At 45.6% G+C, this 27,304-nt stretch overlaps 1 protein-coding gene across 1 annotated transcript in view; it reads right to left on the reverse strand.

Annotated features, from left to right (window-relative positions):
- Positions 1 to 27,304, reverse strand: part of SH2D4B (SH2 domain containing 4B) — a 79,292-nt gene that overhangs the window by 49,781 nt on the left and 2,207 nt on the right. Inside the window, exons 2-3 of the mRNA XM_056120992.1 lie at positions 6,137 to 6,300; positions 4,817 to 4,964 (exon numbers count right to left, since the gene is read on the reverse strand). Coding sequence (XP_055976967.1) covers positions 4,817 to 4,964; positions 6,137 to 6,300 — 312 coding nt within the window. The remainder of the gene's footprint in view (positions 1 to 4,816; positions 4,965 to 6,136; positions 6,301 to 27,304) is intronic.

Here is a 27,304-nt window from a genome sequence, read left to right on the forward strand (position 1 = left end):
ACCCGGTTTCGATCCCCTGTACTCCCTCTGGTCCCCTGAGACCTGCCAGGAGTAATTTCTGAGTGCAGAGCCAGGATTAATCACTGATCACTACTGGCTGTGGCCCCAAACAGCAACCAAAAAATTTAATGGTGAAAAATTAAGTGGTAAGTTCACTGTACAACTCTCTGGGCCTTAGCAAGGAATCTGGAACGAGGCTGAAAGGGGGACAGGAAGGTCACATGACTGGAAAGAGAGGGACAGAGCAAGTGGGATCCTTACTGTCCAGATTCTGCGGTCATCAGTCAGGAAAGGAGCATTCCAAAGCAGTTTTATGAATGAAGAAAGGGGCAGGGAGGTGTGTGTGTTTGAGGGGGTTGGGGAGCAGAATGTAAGCTTCATCTAATTTCAAAATCCCTTTTTTCTAAAGGAATTTTACATGCTCATTGTAAATTGCAGCCACAACAAATGGTTCTAAGGAACAGATTTCCATCTGTCTGCATCTTCTATTTTTAAAGTTTTCCCTTTAACCTGCCACAAGATTCCCAGACCCTCACCCCCTACCACCAGCATTTTTCTAAAAGTGATTTTCAGTATCCTCTTTCCTCCCACCAGGAGAATTAGCAGAAACTGCCTCTAGATGTGACACAGGCTGCCCTGACGTGAGTCCTGGCAACCTTCACCACCACCAGCGCCCTCCTCCAGTGCCTTCTGGCCTCCCGCATCCCCTTCCCTCTCCTCTTCTGAATGAAAAACCAGGGCATGGCCAGTCCAGCACACTCTCTTCCCTCCAGCTCTGCACCTCCCTCCCAGCTCCACATGGCAGGATGTGGTGGCAGCGAGCCATCCTTCAACCTGGGGCTTAGACATCTTTGCCTTCCCTCATCTGACATCTAATGAACGCCACCTCTTACTGGTCTCACCATCACTGTTTCTCTAAAACCACATCCTCCATCCTGCTCCAGCCAGGAATTCCAGCCAGAGCCTCTTCAAGTAACTCCCCACTGACCTCACTCCCCACAATCACCCATACCTTGACTCACACCATTACCTCCAATTATCCCCATGAAATTTCAACTGACCACGTCCCCCTCCATATCTAGGTCCTGGCAGCTGTTTTGCCCTCGGAGAACAGTCTTCCTCCTTAATAGTAAACCCACAGGCTCTACTGTCTTCCCACTTTTATTCTGGCTCCCCTCATTATGTCCTTTTCTCTCCCCATCAAACCAGTCATCATCTCATACAGCTACTTTCCACTTTCAGTCTTTGCCATGTTTATCCCCGGTGTTCGTCGTTGCCCTTCAAAGTTGACCTCAACATGTGGTTTGGCCAAAGCTACTACCACATTCCCCCAGGCACCCTGGAAGTTTTTTAAGAATGGCACATTTGGGGGCTGGAGTGGGTTGGGTGTTTGCCTTGCACATGACTGACCGGAGTTCGATTCCCAGCATCCCATATGGTCCCCCGAGCACCACCAGGAGTAATTCCTGAGTGCATGAACCAGGAGTAACCCCTGTGCATCACTGGGTGTAACCCAAAAAGCAAAAAATAAATTAAAAGTATGGCACGTTTTTCTGCCACCCCCAAGAACCTCCCTCAAACAACTTTTATTTTCTGGAAACAAAAACAAGCCCCCAAAATCATTAAGTCCAAAGAATGTTGCCAGTGCCATCCTGCATGCAAGACTCATGTGATGTTAGAATCTCAGTATTGAGCATCCTGACAATAAAGCTAACCCCTAACCCAATGCCTACGTTGGTGGAGCTGTTTCAATTCTCTTTTGCTCAGTAACAAACTACATTCCTGAACAAAAAGATTCAGTGGCTCAATATTATAAAATGTCTATGTTCCAAAGTACAGCAATAACATTGACGCTGTTCTAATAAAAATCAATGTGTAGGCATTTTTGTGGTGGTGGGGGAGGAGAATAATGACACAATAATTCAAGTGTGTCTCTAATAGAAAAAAGTGGGGGAGAAGAGTCAAAGATGTTCTGGAAAGGAAGCGCCATGATAGATTCTACCTTAAGAGAAGTTAAACTTCATTTTAAAACTATAACAATTAAACAAATACCTGTTGCTCAGGAATCATTGGTCCAAAATGATAAATCCACAGCGATGCAGAAGGAAGATGTTAGAATCCAGTCCAGTGAGAGGAGAGATCAGATGAACAAAACATATTGGGACAATGAAGAGGAAACTTGGGCAGTGGAGCAGAGAGATAGGACAGGGCATGAGCCCAACTCAAATTTGATTCCTGGCACCACAAGCCCACCCTGCCCCCTGCAGTGCTGGGGTGGCCCTGGCAGTTTCTGGCACCACTACAAGGTCTGAGCAGTATCACATATTCTGGCCCTCATATTGAGCCGTCAGGTCTACCTGCCCAAGTATTGTCAGGAGTGGCCCCAGGGCCTCTGAACACCAGTTAAGAGGCTCTAAAGTGCATAAGTAAATAATAAAGGGAGACCTCTCTGCTGGGATGTCACTGGAACTTTGATAGTAGAAACGGTGAAACTTATATACATAGAGTCTCATAGACACATATAGCATGGAATCTCAGGGATGTGAAGCTAAACGCTTGAGATTTCATACTATCATGAACGATCACTGTATCACTCTATCACTGTCCCCATTGTTCATCGATTTGCTTGAGTGGGCACCAGTAATGTCTCCATTCGTCCCAGCTTTGAGATTTTAGCAGCCTCTCCTTACTCGTCATATTGGAGGCTCTTTCAGGGTCAGGGGAATGAGGCCCTTTATTGTTACTGTTTTTGGCATATCGAGTACTCCAACGGATAGCTTGCCAGGCTCTGCCATGAGGGTGGGATACTCTCAGTTGCTTCCTGGGCTCTCTGAGAGGATCATGAATGATAAATCATAGAAATGTTTTCATTAAAATTATATCGATAAAGTTAGAGCTCTATATCAGACTATCCTCCAAATGAAGGAAAATTAAAATTAAAAAATATATCCAGCACAGCAATAGGGCGTTTGCCTTGCATGCAGCCAACACGGCCGACCCGAGTTCGATTGCTCCGCCCCTCTCGGAGAGCCCGGCAAGCTACCGAGAGTATCTCGCCCCCACGGCAGGGCCTGGCAATCTCCCCGTGACGTATTCGATATGCCAAACACAGTAACAACAAAGTCTCCAATGGAGACGTTACTGGGCCCGCTCGAGCAAATCGACGATCAACGGGAGGGCCTTTTATCTTTATGAGGAGCCAGAGAGATATTCCAGTAGGTAAGGCACATCCATGGCACCCCATGTGATACCCTGAACCCACCAGAATGACCCTGAGCCCAGAGCCAGGAGTAAGCCCTGAGCATAGCCAGGTGTGGCCCCAAAACCAAATATATATATATATATATATGAAGTATATACAAAATGATATACAAAATGTAGATTCATATATTTTGGAGGTCTCCTTAGCAATATTTATGGAGTCCAGGAGTCATTAACAGTGACTCCCAGTCATCCAATTCAATGTAAGACCCCCAAAAAACGCAAATTTCTCAGGTCCTGTGGAACAGGCCTACCCCAGAGGGGCACTGGGGCCTTCAGGGCCATGTCTAATGATGCTCAGGGGACCATGTGGTCCCAGGGATCGAACCAGGGTTGACTACATGCAAGTTATGTACCTTAATCCCAGTACCATCTCTCCTGTTTTTACAAGCCCGTGGTAGCACACTTTCTAAGAATGCAACAATAAAAAAAAGGATTAATACTGTTGACTAATGAGATTTCTTAATTAGCGCATGCCCAAAAGCACTATAAAGAAAATTAATTTTAAAAATGAGAAAATATTTAAACATAAATTATTTTAAAGGGTCAATGTCCCCCATTAAATAATAAGTATGAAAAAGAAGGGTATTTTTAAAACTTCAGTGAGTAAATGTCGTGAACATATAATTCAAAAATAAGATAGCTGTCAAATGATTATTATTTAGTTGATTTTGCTTGTATTTTCTGAATTTTGTAACAAAATTTTTTAAAGTCTTATTTCTATAGTAAAAACAAAATCTCAAAAGGATCCAGCTAAAAAAGTGTTTTTTAGACACCCAATTCTTAGCCAAGATTTGTAAAGCTCTTTATCTAGCTCGAAACTCCCAGTACAAGGAACTACGCAAGATTGCCAACCATTTCTTATCCTGAGGCAGAATATATGCATTTTTCATCTCCTTGGATTCTCCAAACATCTTGAGAAAGGGGTTGTCACTATCCTAGTTTCAAACAAGAAAGAGAAGTCTTCGGGAGATCAACAAGCTTCTAACAGCCACACAGCTGTAAGCAATGGTGGACCCCAGGCTGGCTGGATCTGCTCTTCCCATACTTCTTTCCTGGATTCCTGGCTTGGGATGCCAAGTTCTGAGGGTTTGTTTGTTTGTTTGTTTGTTTGATTTTTGGGTTACACCCAGTGATGCACAGGGGCTACTCCTGGCTCTGCACTCAGGAATTACTCCTGGCGGTGCTCAGGGGACCATATGGGATGCTGGGAATCGAACCTGGGTCAGCCGCATGCAAGGCAAATGCCCTACCCACTGTGCTATCACTCCAGCCCCCAAGGTCTGAGTTTTGACCCTAGCTTTGTCCCCAGCTACTATTACACATGACCTAAGCGAATCCCTTCCCCTGTTTAACCCTCAACTTCCTCCGGTGTACAATAAGATGGGAACTGGTTCAGATGTAGAATGAAATTCCTTCCTACATGCCAAAGCTCTCCTCATAAAGCACTCGGTACCAACCATTAACACATCACTATTTTGAACCAGAGATCTGGTGTGTGATGTGGGAGCTAAAGCAAGAAGCCACACACTTGTGCCCCAGTCATTGGGTTCACCTTGAATTCCTCATGGATTCGTTCCTCCAGGATTTTGGCAGCCTTGCGGTCCTCCATCTCCACTTTCCACTTCTCTGCCAGGATCCGGGCTTTCTCATTGGCCAGAGCATCCCGGAACTTCTTGGTGATCTCTGCCTCCTTCTTTCTCCTTTCCAAGACAACACCACAGGTATACACTCATGAAGAATCATATCATCACACAATTTTTTGTAAAGACAATAGGCAATCTTCTCTTGTTCTATTTGAGGTCAACAAAACTCAAAGTTGGCAAGAAATTGCCATACTCCTGTTATATCAGCAGAGTTATTCTTGAAAACAGGAGTAAAAGATACGAAAATCCCATTTCTTTCTCAAATTTGAAAAAGTGGAAGTACGAGACATTTATAGGATTATTTTTAAAGTGTTATGGAGACTAGAAAGATAGTAAAACAGGTAGGCCAGTTGCCTTACATGTGGTCGACCAGGTTTTATCCCCAGCATCCCATATGGGACCCCAAGCACCACCAGGAGTGATTCCTAAGAACATAATCAAGATGAACCCCTTTGAGCATTGCCAGATGTAGCTCAAAAAAATGTTATAAGTAATAAACAACTTAAGTCTCCATGAAGTGCAACAGTTAAGTTAGGTTTCTCGTGTAAAGACAACCATATTGTCATCTTGAAATAGTATCTGGATCTATACTAAGTCCTTTATCAAGACGCAAATAAAGCCATTTACAATGTACATGAATGCCAAGAATAGTTATCTTAGGTACTGGGTGGTTGTTACAATTAAAACACTGTCATTAAATATTGGAAGATGAAGAGGAGACATAGAAGTAAACTTCATATGGATTTTCAAGTTCAGCCAAAAAAGTGTTCCAAGTTGTTTATGGAGAAAAATGACTTCAAATCTCACCAGGGACTCAACTGTTTATCTTGTTTAAGAAATGAGAATAACATGAAGAGGAACATGCAGATCACAAAAATTGAATCCAGGCTGCTGTCCTGCATCAGGAGGAATATGATGAAGAAAACAGATGAGACACATCACAGGCCTTAGCCCAGTGACTCCAAATTCCATCCACGCGGAAGAGGTGTTATATGCTCGCTGTACAGATATGTTGACTGAGGCCCCCATCAGCTTCCAAGAATGGGAGGAGCCAGGTTGCAAACCGCTAGTCTCCCGATGGAGATTCTGGTCCCTTGATTAGGGGTTTGGAGAACTCAAAAACACCAACCAGCTTCCTGGAACTTCCTTGTCCCACCCACCAACTGCTGCCCTTAACTTGCACCCACCCCAAGCCTTGTTCCCCACCCGCACCTCTGGGCACCTCTTACCAGAGCTCTTCTGCTTCCCTCTGCGCCTGCAGCCGTGCCCTCTCTGCAATCAGCTCCTCCGAGATCTCTTCGTAGGGCTTGTCGCCAGGGCCTTCTCCCATGATCCAGACCCAGACCTCACCGTCCGCCCCCAGGAGCCACTGGATGTGCTTGTCACTGGCTGCCTCAGAACAGGATGGAGAGAAGAAAGAGATGTGAGCTCTCGTGAGAGAGGGCCAACATAGGTCAGGGGTGTATGATCCTGCAGCAATTGTGCAGAACACTGTCATCTATGGAAGAGACCAGGAAAAAAACCTGAGCGAAGATACCAGCCCTCTCGAGGAAGCAGCAGCAAGGCCAGCCTTCCAGGGCTGGTGCCCACCACTGGCATCACCAGAAGAAGTCCCCTGACACCAAACCAAGTGAGACAGCTCAGCGTGTTCTGAAGGAGAGACTGAGTCACCTCAGGCCAAGACTGGAGATTTAGTAATTGAGAGATTAACTGCCCCCCATCCACCAGTTCTTTGCAGTAACTGGAAAGAGGGAATAGGAACTAATGGAACTGCAGGATGTATCAGTGCCTGAACTTCCCTGACCAAGAGCAGATAGCAACAAGACAGGGAAATAGACCTGTGTTGTAGTAACCCTCTGAGATCTTTTTTTTTTTAGTTTAGCTCTTGCAACAGATTACACTAATTATTACAAGCAAAATGGAAATCTGGGTGGGAGAGCTGGTATGGGGAATGGGGAGGGGGAGGTCTTGCAAATAGCTGGTCCCATTCAATCCCCAGAACTGCATAGGACTCCCACCCCCAAGACCATTAGGGATCACTCCTGAGCATGACTGGGCATGGTTCCCAAACCAATAATTAAGATGAAATGAAATAAAATGGCAGTCTATTGCCACAATGAGGAACTGCTAAAACAGAAGCAGAACCATCATGCCCTACTTCAGCCACAAGGTGAGGGAAGAATGACACTTAACAGGCTGAATGGCTGGAGATCCGTGGGATGCGGGAGCAAGACAATTGGGAAAGTTGTCAGGTACAGTAATTTGAAAAGCAAGCCCCCTTAACTTCTGAACTTTATGCTTGAAGGGAAGAGATTGGTAAATAGAACACTAGTAGGGCACGTTGGTAGCAAGCAGCTGTGTTTGGCAGGAATGCTAAAAATGGAGAGAAAAAAAGAATTCAGTAAGAATTGAGTGCTTCCCTGTTTTTTCATTACAGCACTCTTTACAATAGCCAGAATCTGGAGAAAAACCTGAGAGCCCGAGAACAGATGACTGGTTAAAGAAACTTTGGTACATCACCCGAGTTCGATTCCTCCACCCCTCTCGGAGAGCCCGGCAAGCTACCGAGAGTATCTCGCCCGCACGGCAGAGCCTGGCAAGCTCCCCGTGACGTATTCAATATGCCAAACACAGTAACAACAAAGTCTCCAATGGAGACGTTACTGGGCCCGCTCGAGCAAATCGATGATCAACGGGAGGGCCTTTACCTTACCTTACCTTACACAATGGAGTACTATGTAGCGGTTAGAAAATATGAACTCATGAAATTTACATACAAGTGGTACTACATGGAAAGTATCATGTTAAGCGAAATGAGTCAGAAAGAGAATGCACATAGAAAGATTGCGTTCATCTGGGGAACATAAAGTAACAAAATAGGAGACTAACACCCAAGAATGGTTGAGATTAGTACCAGGAATTTTGCTCCATGGCTTAGAGGCCAGCCACACATGCTAGGGGAAAAGGGAGCTTAGATAGAGAAGGGAACAAAGGTTTTGGGAGGATCCCCCCAGGATGGGAGAAGCATGCTGAAAGTAGACTATAGACCAAACATGATTGCCACTCATTGCCTCTTTTGCAAATCTCAGCACCTCAAAGGAGAGAGAAAACAAAAGGGAATTCCCTGCCTGCCACAGAGGCAGGGTGGGATGGGGGCGGTGGGTGTGGGAGGGATACTGTGATCCGTGGTGGTGGGAAATGGGCACTGGTGGAGGGATGGGTACTTGATCATTGTGTGATCGAAACCCAAGCACAAAAATTTGTAAATCTACAACTGTACCTCATGGTGTTTCGCTAATAAAAATTAAAAAAAAAAAAATTGAGTGCGTCCGTGTTTGTTCATTGCAGCACTGTTTACAATAGCCAGAATCTGGAAAAAACCTGAGTGCCCAAGAACAGATGACTGGTTAAAGAAACTTTGGTACATCTACACAATGGAGTACTATGTAGCAGTTAGAAAAGATAAAGTCATGAAATTTACATACAAGTAGTACTACATGGAAAGTATCATGTTAAGTGAAATGAGTCAGAAAGAGAGGGATAGACATAGAAAGATTGTATTCATCTGGGGGACATAAAGTAATAAAATAGGAGACTAACACCCAAGAATGGCCGAGATTAGTACCAGGAATTTTGCTCCATGGCTTAGAGGCCAGCCACGCATGCTAGGAGAAAAGGGAGCTCAGAAGAGAAGGGAGCAACAAATAAAGGGTGTTGGGAGGATCCTCCTAGGATGGGAGAAGCATGCTGAAAGTAGACTATAGACCAAAGATGATTGCCACTCAATGCCTCTTTTGCAAATCACAACATCCAAAAGGAGAGAGAGAACAAAAGGGGAATGCCCTGCCACAGAGGCAGGGTGGGATGGCGGGATAGAGGGTGGGAGGGAAACTGGGATTTGTGGTGGTGGGAAATGGGCACTGGTGGAGGGATGGGTATTTGATCATTGTATAACTGAAACCCGAGCACAAAAATTTGTAAGTCTACAACTGTACCTCATGGTGTCTCACTAATAAAAATTAAAAAATTTAAAAAAAATAATTGAGTGCTTCACGCAAAGAAACAAAAAGGAATAGAGAAAACACAGAAGTCTGGGGCTTCATAGGATCAGAAAAACCACCTCCCCCTAAGGTCCAGGTTTCAAGTGATAGGGTTTTTGAAGGGTTCGCTTGATAGAGCCTTAAGAAGGTTGTCAGGTGAATAAGTGTTCTTGGTTGCCACAAAAATGTACTCAACATTGTATGATCAAAACCCAATCATGAACAACTGTGAATTGTACGGTGATTTAATTTTTTTAAATAATTTTTTTAAAAGAATGTACCAAACAGACCTCTAGTAGGGAGGAGGCAGGGAGCATTAGTGATGAGTCTACAGCTCCCCGTCTCTTGTGTTGTCCCAAAGTCATGCTCCTAGGAGTTGTCCCAAGCCTTTGAGCACGGCACACTCATTCCTGGAAGAGCTGGATGCCCTGAGGAGAAACTTAAAGAGCAAGAACCTTCCCTAGACAGCATGACATCCCAGAATCCCTGCACCCAGCTGCCTCCTCTTCTCTACACTGCAGGGAGTACAGATTCTCCCAGTCCCTCTAGTGCCCTGGTCTTCCTCTCCCAGGCATCGCTAAATAAGCCCACCTGAGATTAATTCCATCCTTGTCTCTGCTCCCCAGAGAAGTGAGGCTACCACAAACACATCAAGAAAGCGAGCCACATAAACTGCTACCAAGAACCTACCAAGAAACCTTCCATTGAAGGGGTGTGTACATGGATGAAGAAGCAAAGAAGCTCAGTCCATTTACGAAATGTAACTATAAAAGAATTTTAGAGGTTGTGACATATTCGATATGCCAAACATAGTAACAAGTCTCACAGTGTTACTGGGCCTGCTCGAGCAAATCGATGAACAATGGGAAGACAGTGACAGTGACAGTTTCTAGAACATGAAGATGAAGCAGTCAGGAGGCTTCAAAGATTTTGAGTCTGGACTTAAAAAGTCTTTGCTTGTTCAAGACTGAAATAATCCTTAGTATTCAACCTTAGGAAGAGAAGGCTGGTCTAGAGAACTGATCTTCAGTGCTCACCCCAGCTGAGACCAAGGGAAAGGAGGAACAGGAAAAGCACCTCGATGGCCAGTGGCCACTCACAACTCCCTTCATACTAGCTGGGGAACTCAGTGCCTGATCTACAGGATACAGGAAAGCCATGGAACTGTGGGGCTCACCATCTCCCCATTGCCAAAGTGGATATTCTGCTCCTACTTCATCACTGACAATTGTGTCTAAAGGTATGGGATACTTAGAAGGCATGTCCTTTTAGCCTTATCTACAGAATTTTTGCAGAGACTATTGTAGAATTCTTCAAACCGTGGTAATGCAAAATTCTTCACACCACGAACTTGAAGCTGAAGGCAATGACCAAAAGAGACTTGGAGGTCTTAGAGACCAGAGGTGTATGCATCACGTGTCAAAATCCCTGAGTTACGTCCCTGGCAAAACGCGCCCCCCCCCCCCCCGGTATTCTGTAGGTACTGCCCAGTGTAGCTTTGAAAGCCTCCTGCACCTCTGGACCCAAGCAACTCTGTACCACCAAGCTTCAGGATTGAATTGTCCATCCCAATGGCCCACTATCACCAGAGTGACCCCCAGATCCCCTGAGCACACACAAACCCCCACCCCCCCCAAAAAAATGAAGTGGTGAATATATTTATAGGAGGGAGAAGAAAACATGTAGGGACTAGCATGATCATTTGTGACAATGATCATGCTATGTCCTGCATCTCATTTCCGATCCCTCAGCCACCAAATAACTACTCTCTACTTCCCTTAGTCTCAAGGGACCATACAGCTGAATATAGGTACATGGAATATCAGGGTAAATAATTTGGGCCACTTTCGGGTCAAAGCAGGGTGCAGTTACACTTCCACAATCTCGCTTATTCACACAGTTGAAATAAATAGCTCCAAGATGGTAGAATAGCAAAAGAAGCGAAGCAAAAGCATTTTGATCCATGAGACATTTGAAAGAAAGCCACACAGAAGAGCAACTCAATTCACATCAAACTGAGATGTAATCAAGACATAATCATTCATTGTATTAACCCACTAAAATTTCAAGATTTATCTACTGCAGATGGCAGCATTCATCCCCTGACTAATAAATATATAAGGGTAATGCAATCTTTTAGTATGTTTAAGGCAATATAGTAACAGAGGAACACAGGTTTAATGATGACTGCTAGAAGCAGAAAGGCAATCATGACTCAAATTCTAAAAGTTCCAAATTAATAGTGGGGAAAGTAAGTGATAAATACCAATGAGATTAATCCTACAAAAAAACAATTAAAGGGAAAAGAAAAAACTAAAAAGACAAATCACTCTTACATCAGATGCTGGGAGTTATCCCTTCACTATCTATCCCAGCCCATCTTTTTTTTTTTTAATTGAATCACTGTGAGATACAGTTACAAAGCTTTCATGTTTGAGTTTCAGTCATACAACAATCAAGCACCCATTTCTCCACCAGTGCACATTCTCAATCACCAATGTCCCCAGTATATTCCCCCCTTTCCAACCCTCCCCCTGCCTGACAATTTCCCTCATACTCTCTCTCTATTTTGGGGTATTATGGTTTGCAACACAGATACTGAGAGGCTATCACGTCTGGTCCTTTATCTACTTCCAGCACACATCTCCCATCTCGAACAATTCCTCCAACCACCATTGTCTTAGTGATCCCTTCTCCATTCCACCTGCCTTCTCCTCCAGTTTAAGAGACAGGCTTCCAACTATGGGGCAACATTCCTGGCCCCTGTGTCTTTACTGCCCTTTCCAGACCATCTTTTTCCCTTAACAACAACAAAAACAGTTCAGGGAACAAAGAGATAGTTTAGAGGTAAGGCACTTATTTCTCTTGCACATGATCAACCTCATTTGAATCCCTTGCACCACATATGGCCCCCTGACCATATATGACCACCAGGGTTTCTCCTGAACAAAGAACCAGAAATAGTCCCTAAGAATCACTAGGTGTGGTCCTAAGAAGACAAAAACGGGGAAGGGGGCGGGGAGAAAGGCATGGAATCTCATTTAGGGAGTGATGGAGTTATTCTATTTTAGGAAAGGCAAGTTTCTCCTGTATCAAAGAACAAATAGAACTGGTCTAAGACCATTGTGCAGTATTATTCTCATTGGCAAGTAATTGATCTAGAAGGGACCCAACGTCCCCATTTCTGACAAAGGAGTCCCAGCAAAGAGCTTTTCTTCTCCAAACCAAGATGAGGACTTCCTATAAGAAAGGTCTCCATCTTTACCCTGTTACCTCAACTTCTTTTTTGTGTTATTTCTTTTTTGGGGGGAGGGGGGTATTGCCCAGACTGAAGTGATGGCCAGAGTGACTGGAAGATTGTTGCAGCCACGAGGAAGAAATCCACAGGCAAAACATGAGAAAACATTTTCATCTGGGACAGAAGAAAATGGATCCCGCACGATCTCACTGAACACTGAGGCCCACACCACCCACTAGCAAATAACACAGATTTGGGGTTTGGGTGTTTTTTGGTGAGGCAAGGGTGGTGGGGGAAGACCCATAGATGCTCAGGGATTACTCCTGGCTCTGCACTCGGGAATTACTTCTGGTGGGCTCAGAGGACCATAGGGCATGCTGGGGATCCAACCCAGGTTGGCTGCATACAATACAAGTGCCCTACCAGCTTTGCTATCTCCCCATCTCCTCAGACTTTGCATCACATATAAAAAATATGGAGCCGCAAGGAATGAAGTTCTAGAACTGTTCAAGTGAATGTGGCCACATTGATAAGGGAGATAGGCCTCTGTGCTCATCATGAAAACATGAACAACCAGAGAAATGAGAGCTTCCAAAGATGGGTGGTTGCATCTGAAGGGGCCAGAACAACAGTACAAGTGGACATGATGCTAGCCTTGCACACAGCTGACCCAAGTCCAAATCCCAGCACCCCACATGGTCCCCCAAGCATGACCAGGAACGATACCTGAACACAAAGCCAGGAGTAAACCCTGAACATCACCGGATGTGGTGCAAAAACTTTAAAAAAAAAAAAAATAATGTGCTCCGTGAGCTAGTCCTCCTCGCTCTGTGACCAGAACATGCTCAGTGTCCTTGACGTGGTCCTGACCCTACTTTGCAAATAACACGCTTGAGAATTTTTGCTTCTGTACTCTCCTGCCAGCTGTGTGCAAATGCCTCTTCCCCCATCAGATGCCCCAGAAAATGAAACTTCTGGTCTTTTTCCAGATCCAGCTTTTGGAGTATGAGCTTGGTTGGCTGGGACCTCCAGTATAATAAACCTGAGTTCTCTCAACTCTCAGAGAATGCTGCTTGGTTTTTCACTGGCTCTCGGTAAGAATTTCTGCGACAACATCCATAGGAAATGTTTCTTTCATGAAGTAACCATTACTCACAGTTTTTGCTCCTCATAGTCCAGCACATCCCTGAAGCAGACAGCAAACACAAAATAACGTAGAGGCCCAAAATCCCAAGTATGCTTGTAAGCATAACAACGGGAACAAAATATATTCTTCCTATTTAAAATCCGAGGCTCTCAGGTAAAAATGCTTAATATTTTTGAGACCAGACAGGTAGTACAGGGGCTAAAGCATTTAGTCTGCATGCAACCAACCCAGGTTCAATTCCCAATCCCACCAGGTGATCTGCAAGAGATCCCTGAGTGCCAGGTCAGGAGTAAGTCCTAAGCATCACCAGATGTGGCCCAAAAAAGGGGGGAAAAATTTCTTTTACTTCACAAGAAAACATCCACTTAAAAAAATTTTTTTAAGACTAAAAATAAAGAGCATAGCAGTAGCAACCCATGGGGGGGGGGGGGGGGGGAGGGGGGAAGAGAATGCCGAAGCCGCCATAGCAGACAAAGCAAATTCAAAGATAAATGTGCTGAAACAAAACAAGGACATTATGTGAGCATAAAAGATGCAACCCACAAAGAAGATATAACAGTGTAAAGCCTGGTACCACACAGCAAAGCATGAAACAAAAATTCCTACTAATAAAGAAGGATTTGAAAGTGCTTATGTGCTCGTGGTGGGGAGTTTCACTATATTTATCTCAGAATATAGTGGCACAATGCTCAAATAGGCTTTTTTTTATTAAAAAAATTTTTAATAGTGAGACATCATGAGGTACAATTGCAGACTTACACATTTTTGTGCTTGGGTGTCAATTATACAATGATCAAATACCCATCCCTCCACCGGTGCCCATTTCCCACCACCACGGATCCCAGGATCCCTCCCACCCCCCATCCCCCCCATCCCACCTTGCCTCTGTGGCAGGGCACTCCCTTTTGTTCTCTCTCTCTTATTGGGTGTTGTGGTTTGCAAAAGAGGCAATGGGTGACAATCATGTTTAGTCTATGGTCTACTTTCTGCATGCTTCTCCCATCCTGGGAGAATCCTCCCAACACCTTTATTTGGTGTTCCCTTCTTTATCTGAGCTCCCTTTTCCCCTAGTATGTGTGGTTGGCCTCCAAGCCATAGAGTAAAATTTCTGGTACTAATCTCGGCCATTCTTGGGTGTTAGTCTCCTATTTTGTTACTCAAATAGGCTTTTTTAAGTAATAATTTGGAGGACTGCAGAGATAGCACAGTGGGTAGGGCATTTGTCTTGCACGTGGCCAACGGGGGTTCGATTCCTCCATCCCTCTCAGAGAGCCCAGCAAGCTACTGAGTATCCCGCCCACATAACAGAGCCTGGCAAGCTCCCCGTGGCATATTCGACATGCCAAAAACAGTAACAAGTCTGACAATGGAGACATTACTGGTGCCCGCTCGAGCAAATCAATGAACAATGGGAAAACTGTGCTGCTACAGTGACAGTGCAATTTAAAGGGACCAGGGATATAACTCAAAGATGGAGTGTATGGCTACTACATACGCGGCCTTGAGTTCAGTCTCCAGCACTGAGCGTTTCTACCCTTTCCCACCAACCATGTGTGGCCCCAGTCCAAACACTATCTGGTATGATTCTGCTTACAAAAATTAATTCAAAATAACGTGGTAAGCCAGAGCGATAGTATAGCAGGTAGGGCATTTGCCTTGCACATGACCAACATAGGTCCGATCCTGGGCTTCCCATATGTTCCCCCAAGCCTGCCAGGAGTCATTCCTGAGTACAGAGTCAGGACTAAGCCCTGAGCACTCCTGGGCATGGCCCCAAAATTTAAAAATTAAAGGGGTGGGAGGGATACTGGCATCCGTGGTGGTGGGAAATGGGCACTGGTGGAGGGATGGGTATTTGATCATTGTATAATTGAAACCCAAGCACAAAATTTGTAAGTCTACAACTGTACCTCATGGTGTCTCACTAATAAATATTTATAAAAAAAATAATGCTGTAGAAGTCAAAGAGGTAGTACAGCAAGTAAGGTGCTTGCCTGGCATACGCCTAACCCAGGGTTAATCCCCAACACCACATATGGTCCCTAAGCATCACTGAATAATCCCTAAATGCAGAGCCAAAAGTAAGCCCTAGAACAACTGTGTGTGGCCTCAAGAAAAAAAAATTCTAGAATAAGGCAGGTAAAATATGTTGAATCATGATTAAAAGATATTAGTGGTTATTATTGCTGTTATTAATTGCTATAGACATCTGACAATTATGTGTATGAATTATCTTCTCTGCTGGTGGCTTCGTTTTAATTGTCCTTCTAAATTAAGGTTTAATTGGCACGTAGCATTATATTAGTTGCAGACAACATTATGAGTCTATATTTATATACATGTAAGATGATAACCACAGTAAATTTATTTACCACCTACCATCCCAAAGTTTGAGTTTTATGCGTGTGATGACATTGGGGCGCTGCAGCCAGAAGGACAAAGGGGCTACCCCAGCTCTGTGCTTGGAAAGCACATTTTATGAACCACATTTTATGTCTCCTGTTCTGTTAAGTGATTTTTAAGATTTACTCTCTTGGGGCCAGAGAAATAGTACCTATAGCAGGTAAGGCGTTTGTCTTGCACACAGCTGACCCGGGTTTGATCCCTGGCATCACATATGGTCCCTCATCTCACCTGGAGTGATACTCAAGCACAGAACCAGGAGTCACTCCTGAGCATTGCTGAGTGTGGTCCCAAAACAAAACAAAACTAAACAAAATATTTACTTCTTTCTTAGCAACTTTCAAATATGCACTGTCACAAATATTATTAACTACAGTTATAATTTTATGGCCTTTAAACCATAGCCTCAAATTTTTGTGTGTGTCCTCACAGAGACTGGCCCACATCCAAAAGAACAAAAGCAACCCGTGTTGGCGCAGATGTGGCGAGAAAGGGACCCTCCTTCACTGCTGGTGGGAATGCCGACTGGTTCAGCCTTTTTGGAAAACAGTATGGACGATTCTCAAAAAATTAGAAATTGAGCTCCCATTTAACCCAGCAATACCACTACTCGGAATATATCCCGGAGAGGCAAAAAAGTACAGTTGAAATGACATCTGCACTTCTATGTTCATTGCTGCACTATTCACAATAGCCAAAATCTGAAAAAAAAAACTGAGTGCCCGAGAACAGATGACTGGTTAAAGAAACTTTGGTACATATACACAATGGAGTACTGTGTAGCTGTTGTGTTTTTTTGGGAGGGGGCGGGAATCACACCTGGCGATGTACAGGGGTTATTCCTGGCTCTGCACTCAGAAGTTACTCCAGGTGGTGCTCAGGGGACTATATGGGATGCTGGGAATCGAACCCCGGGAGGGCGCGTGCAAGGCAAACACCCTACCCACTGTGCTATCTCTCCAGCCCCACTATGTAGCTGTTAGAAAGGATGAAGTCATGAAATTTACATACAAGTGGTACTACATGGAAAGTATCATGCTAAGCGAAATGAGTCAGAAAGAGAGGGACAGACATAGAAAGACTGCATTCATCTGGGGAACATAAAGTAACAAAATAGGAGACTAACACCCAAGAATAGCCGAGATAAGTACCAGGAGGTTTACCTCATGGCTTGGAGGCCAGCCACACATGCTAGGGGGAAAGGCAGCTCAGATAGAGAAGGGAGCACCAAATAAAGGGTGGTGGGAGGATCCTCTCAGGATGGGAGATGCATGCTGAAAGTAGACTATAGACTGAAAATGATTGCCACTCGGTGCCTCTTTTGCAAACCACAGCACCCAAAAGGAGAGAGAGAACAAAAGGGAATGCCCTGCCACAGAGGCAAGGTGGGATGGGGGTATGGGGGTGGGAGGGATACTGGGATCAGTGGTGGTGGAGAATGGGCACTGGTGGAGGGATGGGTACTCGATCATTATATAACTGAAACCCAAGCACAAAAATTTGTAAGTCTACAACTATACCTCATGGTGTTTCACTAATAACATTTTTTTTTAAAAAAAATTGTTTGTGTATAGGAATCTTAAGCTTTAATCTACATTCAAATTTAGCAACCTAATCTCTTGCAGTTTATTCTTTTGGTCTTACAGAAGAAATTCTTTCCTTCCTCAAAGTTAGAATGATGTGTGTTTACATTTTAAAGTTTCCAAGGGATCCTTGCCACAAACTCAAGCAAGCACTCTAGTCGGGCTCACCAGCGAGCACTGCGTTGCAAGATTTTGTGGACCACGCTCAGTCTTTGTCTATCTGCCACCAACAGCCTTTGTCATAGTCAGTCTCTCCTTGAGTCCTTAAATTCTTTCTCCCCCTGGCTTTGGAGACATTGTTGTCACTGAGTGTCCCCTGCCTCACAGGCTATTTGTCTCTCCTCCTTCCAGGTGTTGTGTCCTGAGCTTGTGTCCTTGTCCTCTTCTCTACACACAAGCTCTGACACTTTTCTCCAATTTCATGGATTTAAGGACTTCATCAATTTATGATGTCAACATTTTCTATTTTTTTTTTCTTTTTTTTTCTTTTTGGGTCACCTGGCAATGCACAGGGGTTACTCCTGGCTCATGCACTCAGGAGTTACTTCTAGCGGTGCCCAGGGGTCCATATGGGATGCTGGGAATCGAACCCAGGTCGGCCGTGTGCAAGGCAAATGCCCTACCCGCTGTGCTATCGCTCCAGCCCAACATTTTCTATTTTAGCTCCAACCTTTGTGAATTTTTATCTAATTCAACTCTTTATTGGACATCTACTAAGCATCTCAAACTTAATTTGGCCTAGACACAGAAGATGATTTCTCCAAGTTGTTTCTTCCATATCACCCATTCCAGGAACTTGAATAGCCATTTAATCTCTTACGCTAAAATACTGACCGTTTCTTGTCCCCTTTCTTTCACAATTCATACCTAAAATGTAGGCGCATACTGCCTTCCCACTCCCATCAGTATAAACCTAAGTCTGAATTACTTTCTACTTCCTTTGTCTGTATGGGGCAGGGGGGATGGGGGGTTGGTGGCCACACCCAGAAGTGCTCTGAGGCTACTCCTCTCTCTAAACTCTAGCATCACTCCTAGGAAGGCTCCAGAGACCATATGCGGTTCCAGGGATCAAACCTGAGTCGGTCAAGTGCCAAGCAAGTGCACTATCCGCTGTACTATTTTTACAGTCCCACATTTAGAATTTTTAATGGCTACTTTTCCCCATTGATTTAGAACTTGTGCACTACTCAAGAATAAGATATGCAGTATCTTTTATTATTGCAAGCTTAAAGGGGAAAGAGCATAATTTCAATATTCAAATAATAATAAAGTTCTATAGTTGTCAAATAGAACTCTGTTAATAATATTATTCAAATTTGTCATCGTATTGGGGTAGGGGACTTTTGAGCTATACTCAGTAGTGTTCAGGGCTTACTCCTGGCTCTGTGCTCAGGAATTACTCCTGACAGGACACAGACCGTATGTGGTGCCAGAGATTGAATCCTGGGTTGGGCATATGCCAGGCAAGGATCTTGCAAAAGAAATAAGCCCTATTACGTGCAATTGAATTATTTTTCTCATTCTGGTATATAGAAGGTGGTATGCAGTAGTCTACAGTGTGAAAAAATAACCTGCTCCATATAATATACCCTTTACAGCATAATTATCAAGTCATTAGATCACAGGATCTCTCTTTATTCTTTAAAAACATTGAATATCTCTTGGGGCTGGAGCATAGCACAGCGGGTAGGGCATTTGCCTTGCTTTCGGCCAACCCAAGTTCGATTCCCAGCGTCCCATATGGTCCCCCGAGGACCGCCAGGAGTTATTCCTGAGTGCAAAGCCAGGAGTAACCCCTGAGCGTCGCTGGGTGTTACTCAAAAAGGAAAAATATATATATATATATATTGAATATCTCAAAAAGGTTTTGTTTATGGGGATTATATTTATGAATATTCATAATAATAAAACTGAACATTTTAAACATGCATAAAATAATGTTAAATCATGATTCAATAATACAAATAACACTTATTTTTTTAACGACAATGTTTCTGAACAAAAAATATAACTGAGAAACTGGTCTTATTTTACATTCTGGTCATCTCAAATTACTAGTAAGATGTCTCCAGAAATTAACAAACTGACTCTAAAATTTATTTGGAGAGGCCGGAGCAATAGTACAGCGGGTAGGGCATTTGCCTTGCACGCTGCCGATCCAGGTTTGATTTCCAGCATCCCATATGGTCCCCTGAGCACCACCAGGAGTAATTCCTGAGTGCAAAGCCAGGAGTAACACCTGTGCATCACCAGGTGTGACCCAAAAAGTCAAAAATAAATAAATAAAATAATAAATAAATAAATAAAATTTATTTGGAGAAGCAAAGTTCTTCTAATAAGCAAAACAATGTTAAAGACGAACAAAGTTGAATAACTCACACAATCTGTGTAAAGTCCTACAACAAAAAGCTACCGATAGGCCCAGAAGAGCTCCAAGCACCGGGGTACATGCCTGGCAAACTCAGAGTCTCAAGGTCTCACCCCAGAACTGTCTTGTCTCCCTAATACCACAGAGGTATTGTCCTGGTGGCTCCAGCACTGCTGGGAGGATTCAGTTCAGTTAGTGTGTGTAAGAAAAGATAAACGCATCAATGAAACAGAATAGAGTCTAGAAATTAACCTCAACATATTCGGCACATTGCTTTTCACAAGTACTTGGCAAGAAGAAAACTACATGAAGAAATCATACGGTTTCCCATCAAGCAGTACTGGAAAACTTAGATAATCATACGCAAAAAAAAAAAAAAAGCGCAAAATATCAGAACCTTGACTGTATTTTGCTCTCCTTCTGTGTCCACATTCTCACTCAAAAAAAATAAGAGCTTTGTCTTGACCTCCCAAGTTCCCTCTAGGAAATAGGATATCCAGTGCTGGGCTGACTGAGCTATCAATGCCACATTGTCTTACCTAGTCTTCCTCCAAGACCCAGACTCAGGGTGACTCTCCGGGATTTACCCGGGAAGATTCCCCTTCCCTCCTCACTCCTCTGCTCTTGTCTGCCACTCACCACTTTCCTATTCCTTAAATCCACCTCTGCCTGAGGACATTTCTGTCATGAGGATACTACTGTACCCTACAGAGACCAGCATTTCTAGTTTGTCTGGAACTGAGGAGATGCAGAACTTTGTATTGTCAAACATAGAAATGCTGGGTAAACCAGACAGACCATTTATCCAAGACAAAAATTGTTCACCGTACAAACCCCAAACAAGTTAGGTCCCAGTGTGGAATAATAAAGTCTGGTTCCAAACAAGAAAGTCCTAAGAATCTCTGTTCACATGTTCTGTCTTTAGGCCACACCCTGGTGATGCTCAGGGCTTCCTCCTGGCTCTGTGTTCAAGAATTATTCTTGGTGGTGCTGGATGGGGAGGAGGAAGTACGGGTTGGGGGCAGGGAGGTTGTTGGGGGCAGGTGGGTATGCAGTGCCAAAGATCAAACTGGCTGATCCATGCAAGGCAAACTCTTAACCCTTATGCCACATCTCCCGTCCTGCTCATTTTTTACGTGAGAAAAAACCTGGAAAGCAGTAATGCTAGCCACTGAGAGAGATAGCCAGGATAGCAGCCTGGGCAGCTAGGACTTCAGCCCAGCACCTGGGCTCAGGTTACTAGACCGGAGCAGACAGCCACAGCCTCTCTGGAAACCACCCTGTGGGCCCCCAGGCTGAGAGAGGAGCAGGGAGGGAATGGGGGAGGGGGGTGGACTCAAACATGGCAGCCCTTCTTGGTTTGTAATACTCTATACCCATGCTTTAGCCCTTCAGATATGAATAAATAATGATAATGGTGTTCTAATTCTGAAGCAACTACAACCTTATTAAGAAAGTTTAAAATTTCTTAAAAATATATGTGTGTCAGGGCTGGAGTGATAGCGCAGCGAATAGGGTGTTTGTCTTGCACATAGCCGACCCGGGTTCGATTCCCAGCATCCCATATGGTCCCCTGAGCACTGCCAGGGGTAATTCCTGAGTGCAGAGCCAGGAGTAACCCCTGTGCATCACCAGGTGTGACCCAAAAAGCAAAAACTATATGTGTGTGTATGTGTGTGTTAAAAGACTAATATCCACGGCCAAGGAAAACAGGGGTTAGGAGGACTGGTCAATGGCTGAAATTAACCACAAGTATGTAGAGCGGAGGATAGGTAAGATAGAGTAGGGACCGGTAAGACAATAATAGCTGGACATGATCATGCTAGACAAGAAGGCAAAGGTATATTCCTGATAACCTTTCAGTATCTGTATTACAAACCACATTGCCCAAAAGGAAAGAGAGGGAGGGAGAGGACCATGGGGGTAATGGGAGGGACACTGGGGACACTGGTGCTGGGAAATGTACACTGGTAGAGGAACGGGTTTGGTGTTGGAACGCTGGGTGACTGAAACCTAATCATTAACAATATTGTAAGGTTCTATCTCACAGTGATTTAAAAAAAAATCTTTTTTAAAGAGATAAAGAAAGTTGAAGATTTCTTTCCAACTCTTTTTATTCTTGAAAAAATATTAAGTATGGACTGGAGAGATAGTACAGCAAGTAAGGCTCTTCTTGCTTTGCATGCAGAAAACAAAAGTTGAATCCCTGGCATCACTATTAGAGAGGTTTTCTTGGGCCTCATCTAGTGGTGCTCACGAGCTATTCCTGGCTCTGTGCTCAGGAGTCCTCCCTGATGGTGCTTCCAGGGACCGAACTGGAGACTGCTATGTGCAAGGCAAGTGCCTTAACTTCTAGACCATCTTCTAGCCCCTTGAGTATTAGAGGTTTGTTTTGGGGTTCGGCTTTTTGTGCTTTTTTTTTAAACTTACTTTATTTTTTTAACTTACTTTCTTTTTGTATATGTGGGACCAGGAATCAAACCTCATGCTGCAATGCAAGTGTTCTATCATTGTGCTACATCCCATCCACAGACTCTGAACCGATACTTTTATGCCTGCTTTTGTTTGGTTGGTTGCTTGGATTTTGGTTTTTTCTTTTCTTTTCTTTTCTTTTTTTTTTTTTTTGCTTTAGTTTTTGGATCACACTTAGAGATGTTCCTGGCTCCGCACTCAGTTATTCCTGGCAGTGCTCATAGAACCATATGGATGCCGGGAATGGAACCCGGGTTGGGTCACATGCAAGGCAAGCCCCTTACCCACTGTAATGGGGTTTAATTGGGGTTTAATCCCTTACCCCCTATCTTATCTCTTCAGCCCTGAGGAAGAAGCATACTGCACAGCATTAAACCTTTTCATGAAAAAAAATTAATCTCTTAATTACTTAATAGCCCTCAAACCCATGCCAGGGTCTTTGCAGCCCCCTGACCCCACAGTCATGCACCTGGGCCTGGCTCCAGAGGCCAGAACAGAAATAAGGCAGCGGCAGTAGCACGATCTCCCCGCTATTAGGTCAGGGGAGGACGCAAACAAGCACACAGTGGGAAGCGGGCAGGGGAGAGGGGCAGGAAGGAAAGGAGGAGGAAGAGAAGGGAAAGAAGTAGGAGAGAGAAGAGGAAGACGCGGAGGAGGCAGGTATGGGGAGTGAATGCTCAGCAGACTGCATTTTCCTGGTGAGGCAAAGGAGAATGTTCTGGAATGCAATGTGGGTGGTATTTGCACACTACCTCAAATGCACCATGTGTCGCTGAATGTTACACTTCAAAAGGCCCAGGATAGAACATTTTTATGTTTTGTTATGTACTTAGTCAGCATCCAAAAAAAATTTGAGCTCCTTTCAGAGCCATGAAGACAGGCAGGTGAGGGGCTGAGCAATAGTACAACGTGTAGGCACTTGCCTTGCATGCAACCGACTGGGGTTTAATCCCCGGCATCCCACACGGTCCCCTGAGGACTGCTAGGAGTAATTACTGAGTGCAGGATCAGGAGTAATCCCCGAGCATATCAAGGTGTGAGAAAGAAAGAAAGAAAGAAAGAAAGAAAGAAAGAAAGAAAGAAAGAAAGAAAGAAAGAAAGAAAGAAAGAAAGAAAGAGGGAGGGAGGGAGGGAGGGAGGGAGGGAGGGAGGGAGGGAGGGAGGGAGGGAGGGAGGGAGGGAGGAGGGAAGAGAGAAGAAAGAGAAAGAAAGAAGGAAGGGAGGAAGGGAGGGAGGGAAGGAGGGAGGGAGGGAAAGAAGGAAGGAAGGAAGGAAGGAAGGAAGGAAGGAAGGAAGGAAGGAAGGAAGGAGAGAGAGAGGGAGAGAAAGAGAGAAGAAAGAGAGAAAGAGAGAAAGAAAGAAGGGAGGGAGAGAGGGAGGGAGGGAGAGAGAGAAAAGGAAGGAAGGAAGGAAGGAAGGAAGGAAGGAAGGAAGGAAGGAAGGAGAGAGAGGGAGAGAAAGAGAGAAGAAAGAGAGAAAGAGAGAAAGAAAGAAGGGAGGGAGAGAGGGAGGGAGGGAGAGAGAGAAAAGGAAGGAAGGAAGGAAGGAAGGAAGGAAGGAAGGAAGGAAGGAAGGAGAGAGAGGGAGAGAAAGAGAGAAGAAAGAGAGAAAGAGAGAAAGAAAGAAGGGAGGGAGAGAGGGAGGGAGGGAGAGAGAGAAAAGGAAGGAAGGAAGGAAGGAAGGAATGAAGGAAGGAAGGAAGGAAGGAGAGAGAGGGAGAGAAAGAGAGAAGAAAGAGAAAGAGAGAAAGAAAGAAGGGAGGGAGAGAGGGAGGGAGGGAGAGAGAGAAAAGGAAGGAAGGAAGGAAGGAAGGAAGGAAGGAATGAAGGAAGGAAGGAAGGAAGGAAGGAGAGAGAGGGAGAGAAAGAGAGAAGAAAGAGAGAAAGAGAGAAAGAAAGAAGGGAGGGAGAGAGGGAGGGAGGGAGAGAGAGAAAAGGAAGGAAGGAAGGAAGGAAGGAGAGAGAGGGAGAGAAAGAGAGAAGAAAGAGAGAAAGAGAGAAAGAAAGAAGGGAGGGAGAGAGGGAGGGAGGGAGAGAGAGAAAAGGAAGGAAGGAAGGAAGGAAGGAAGGAGAGAGAGGGAGAGAAAGAGAGAAGAAAGAGAGAAAGAGAGAAAGAAAGAAGGGAGGGAGAGAGGGAGGGAGGGAGAGAGAGAAAAGGAAGGAAGGAAGGAAGGAAGGAAGGAGAGGGAGAGAAAGAGAAGAAAGAGAGAAAGAAAGAAGGAAGGGAGGAAGGGAGGGAGGGAGGGAAGGAAGGAAGGAAGGAAGGAAGGAAGGAAGGAAGGAAGGAAGGAGGGAGGGAGAGAAAGAGAGAAAGAAAGAAGGGAGGAAGGGAAGGAGGGAGGGAAGGAGGGAAGGAGGGAAGGAAGGAAGGAAGGAAGGAAGGAAGGAAGGAAGGAAGGAAGGAAGGAAGGAAGGAGAGGGAGGGAGAGAAAGAGAGAAAGAAAGAAGGGAGGAAGGGAGGGAGGGAGGGAGAGAAAGAGAAGGAAGGAAGGAAGGAAGGAAGGAAGGAAGGAGAGAGGGAGGGAGAGAAAGAGAGAAAGAAAGAAGGGAGGAAGGGAAGGAGGGAGGGAAGGAGGGAAGGAGGGAAGGAAGGAAGGAAGGAAGGAAGGAAGGAAGGAAGGAAGGAGGGAGGGAGAGAAAGAGAGAAAGAAAGAAGGGAGGAAGGGAGGGAGGGAGGGAGAGAGAAGGAAGGAAGGAAGGAAGGAAGGAAGGAGAGGGAGAGAAAGAGAAGAAAGAGAGAAAGAAGGAAGGAAGGAAGGAAGGAAGGAAGGAAGGAAGGAAGGAAGGAGAGAGGGAGGGAGAGAAAGAGAGAAAGAAAGAAGGGAGGAAGGGAAGGAGGGAGGGAAGGAGGGAAGGAGGGAAGGAAGGAAGGAAGGAAGGAAGGAAGGAAGGAAGGAAGGAAGGAGAGGGAGGGAGAGAAAGAGAGAAAGAAAGAAGGGAGGAAGGGAGGGAGGGAGGGAGAGAAAGAGAAGGAAGGAAGGAAGGAAGGAAGGAAGGAAGGAAGGAAGGAAGGAAGGAGAGGGAGGGAGAGAAAGAGAGAAAGAAAGAAGGGATGAAGGGAGGGAGGAGGGAGAGAGAGAGAAGGAAGGAAGGAAGGAAGGAAGGAAGGAAGGAAGGAAGGAAGGAAGGAAGAAGAGGGAGAGAAAGAGAAGAAAGAGAGAAAGAAGGAAGGGAGGAAGGGAGGGAGAGAAAGAAAGAAAGAAAGAAAGAAAGAAAGAAAGAAAGAGAGAGAGAGAGAGAGAAAAGCAGATAATGGGTGAAAATCAGGAACAGGCAGGTGCCGGTGAGCATATAACTGAGAAGTGAAAGATGGGAAGGAAGATGGGAGGGAAGATGGGAGGGAAGCAGGCTGCTGAGGACCCAGGTGAAAGAGCACTCCACACAGAGAGCCGCCGAGCTGGGGGAGGCAAGTTCGTGTCTTCTTTGCTGGCAGTAAGGGCTACTGAGGCAGGGAGCTGCAAGAGCTGAGGAGAGCTGGACGGTTCTTTGGAAGATGGGAGAGGGCTGGAGGGGCGGCCCTGAGGGGCCCACGGAGAACAGGGCTGTGGAAGAAATACCATCTGTGGGTCAGTGAGAACTTCCAGGTGGGGCTGGTGACCCCCGTCAGGACATCCAGGCCCAGAAAGGGCTCGAACCAAGGCTGAGGGCCCAGGCCACCACAGGACAGGCAGCCTGGAGGCTTCCTCGAAGACCCAGAAGGCAGATGCCCAGGGCAAGGGCAGCATCCAGCACCCTCATGAAGGCCGGAGATGCCAAGTGCAGCGCCAACAAGCGGTCAACAGCACAGCGCTGGCATGAAGGGTGTGAAGGAGGCATTTTCCTCAAGCCTTGGCAAGGCTGCCCCTGCGAGAGCACAGGCAGGGGTGGGGCAAGCCGTGGACGTGGCATCCGTGGGGAAGGAGCCTTCCATGGTCTGGAATAAGGGAACAGAGGAGGGCACCCTGACACGGAGCTGTCCTGGGGCACAGTCAGCTGCATGCCAGCTGGGCCACTATGTGGCTGGCATCTGCCTCAGAAAAGAACCCAGAAAGGAAAGTGGAGGAAGATGACGACAAAGCACGTCCAGGTGACACAGAGGGTGGGCACAGAGACCCAGACATCACCATGGCAGAAACTGTCCCTCAGGATGGAATTGATTGCAGGGGCAGGAAAACTTCTGGGTCACAAGAGTAGGGAGTGTGTCCGTGTGTCCTGAGTCCCATGTCCCAGGCAACGCCTAACTCAGTCCAGGGCCCTGGAGGAACGGGGCAAGCAGAGAAGGGGGTGGGGGTGGGGGTGCGTGTAGGCTGCAGCTCCTGGCCAGGTGTGGGGCCCCGCAGCGGGGAGGGGGGACTCAAGGGAGGACAAGAAGGGATTCGGGGGACGAGCTGCAAAGGCTCCAGCAGGGCTGTCAGGCGTGGCTGTCATTCCACATGACGTCCCGCAGTCCCAGAGGCGCCGCATCGTGACACGGATTCCCACCGGACATCGCATCTTGTCCGAATGTGAAAGAACAGCAGGCAAGACGGCAGCTGAGAAACAGCCTGGGCTGACGAGCTCCAACTCCCGCAAAGAGATGGAAGCTATTACAAAACCATTTTTTTTTAATAAAGCGAGACTGAGGAAGACACGCCCGCGTGGCTGGGAGGGACATGTGCCCGGTTGACTCCTGTGTGAAGGCAAATGCGTGTCTCAGGATTGTCCAAACGCTGAGGGCCTGTAAACTGCGACGATCAAACTGGAGAGAGAGGACAGTGGGCAAGGAGCTCGCCTTCGCACAGTTGAGCCCTGGTTGATCCCCGGCACTGCCAGGAATGATCCCTGAGCACAGAGCCAGGAATAAGCCCTGACCACCATGGCCAGATGTGGCCCAAAATAAAACAAACTGGAAAAGCGTGCAGTGAGTGAGTGAGTAAGTGGATGACCGAGTGATGAATAAATGGGATGTGTGAGTGTACGAGTGAATGAACAAATGGATGCATAAGTGAGTGGATAAATGAGTAAATACGTGAATGAGTGAAGAGGCAACAGACTGAATGAATGAGTGAAAGAACGCATGCACGCACAGGTCATACATTGAGCAGAGGATCAGAAGTAAGTGAACAGAACGCCAACCACCCCCATCCCCCAGGTCAATATCTCATGGTATGTCCCCTCCAATTCTGAGC

This window comes from Sorex fumeus, unplaced genomic scaffold (assembly GCF_029834395.1).
Source record: "Sorex fumeus unplaced genomic scaffold, SorFum_2.1 ptg000043l, whole genome shotgun sequence".
Taxonomy (NCBI): Eukaryota; Metazoa; Chordata; class Mammalia; order Eulipotyphla; family Soricidae; genus Sorex; species Sorex fumeus.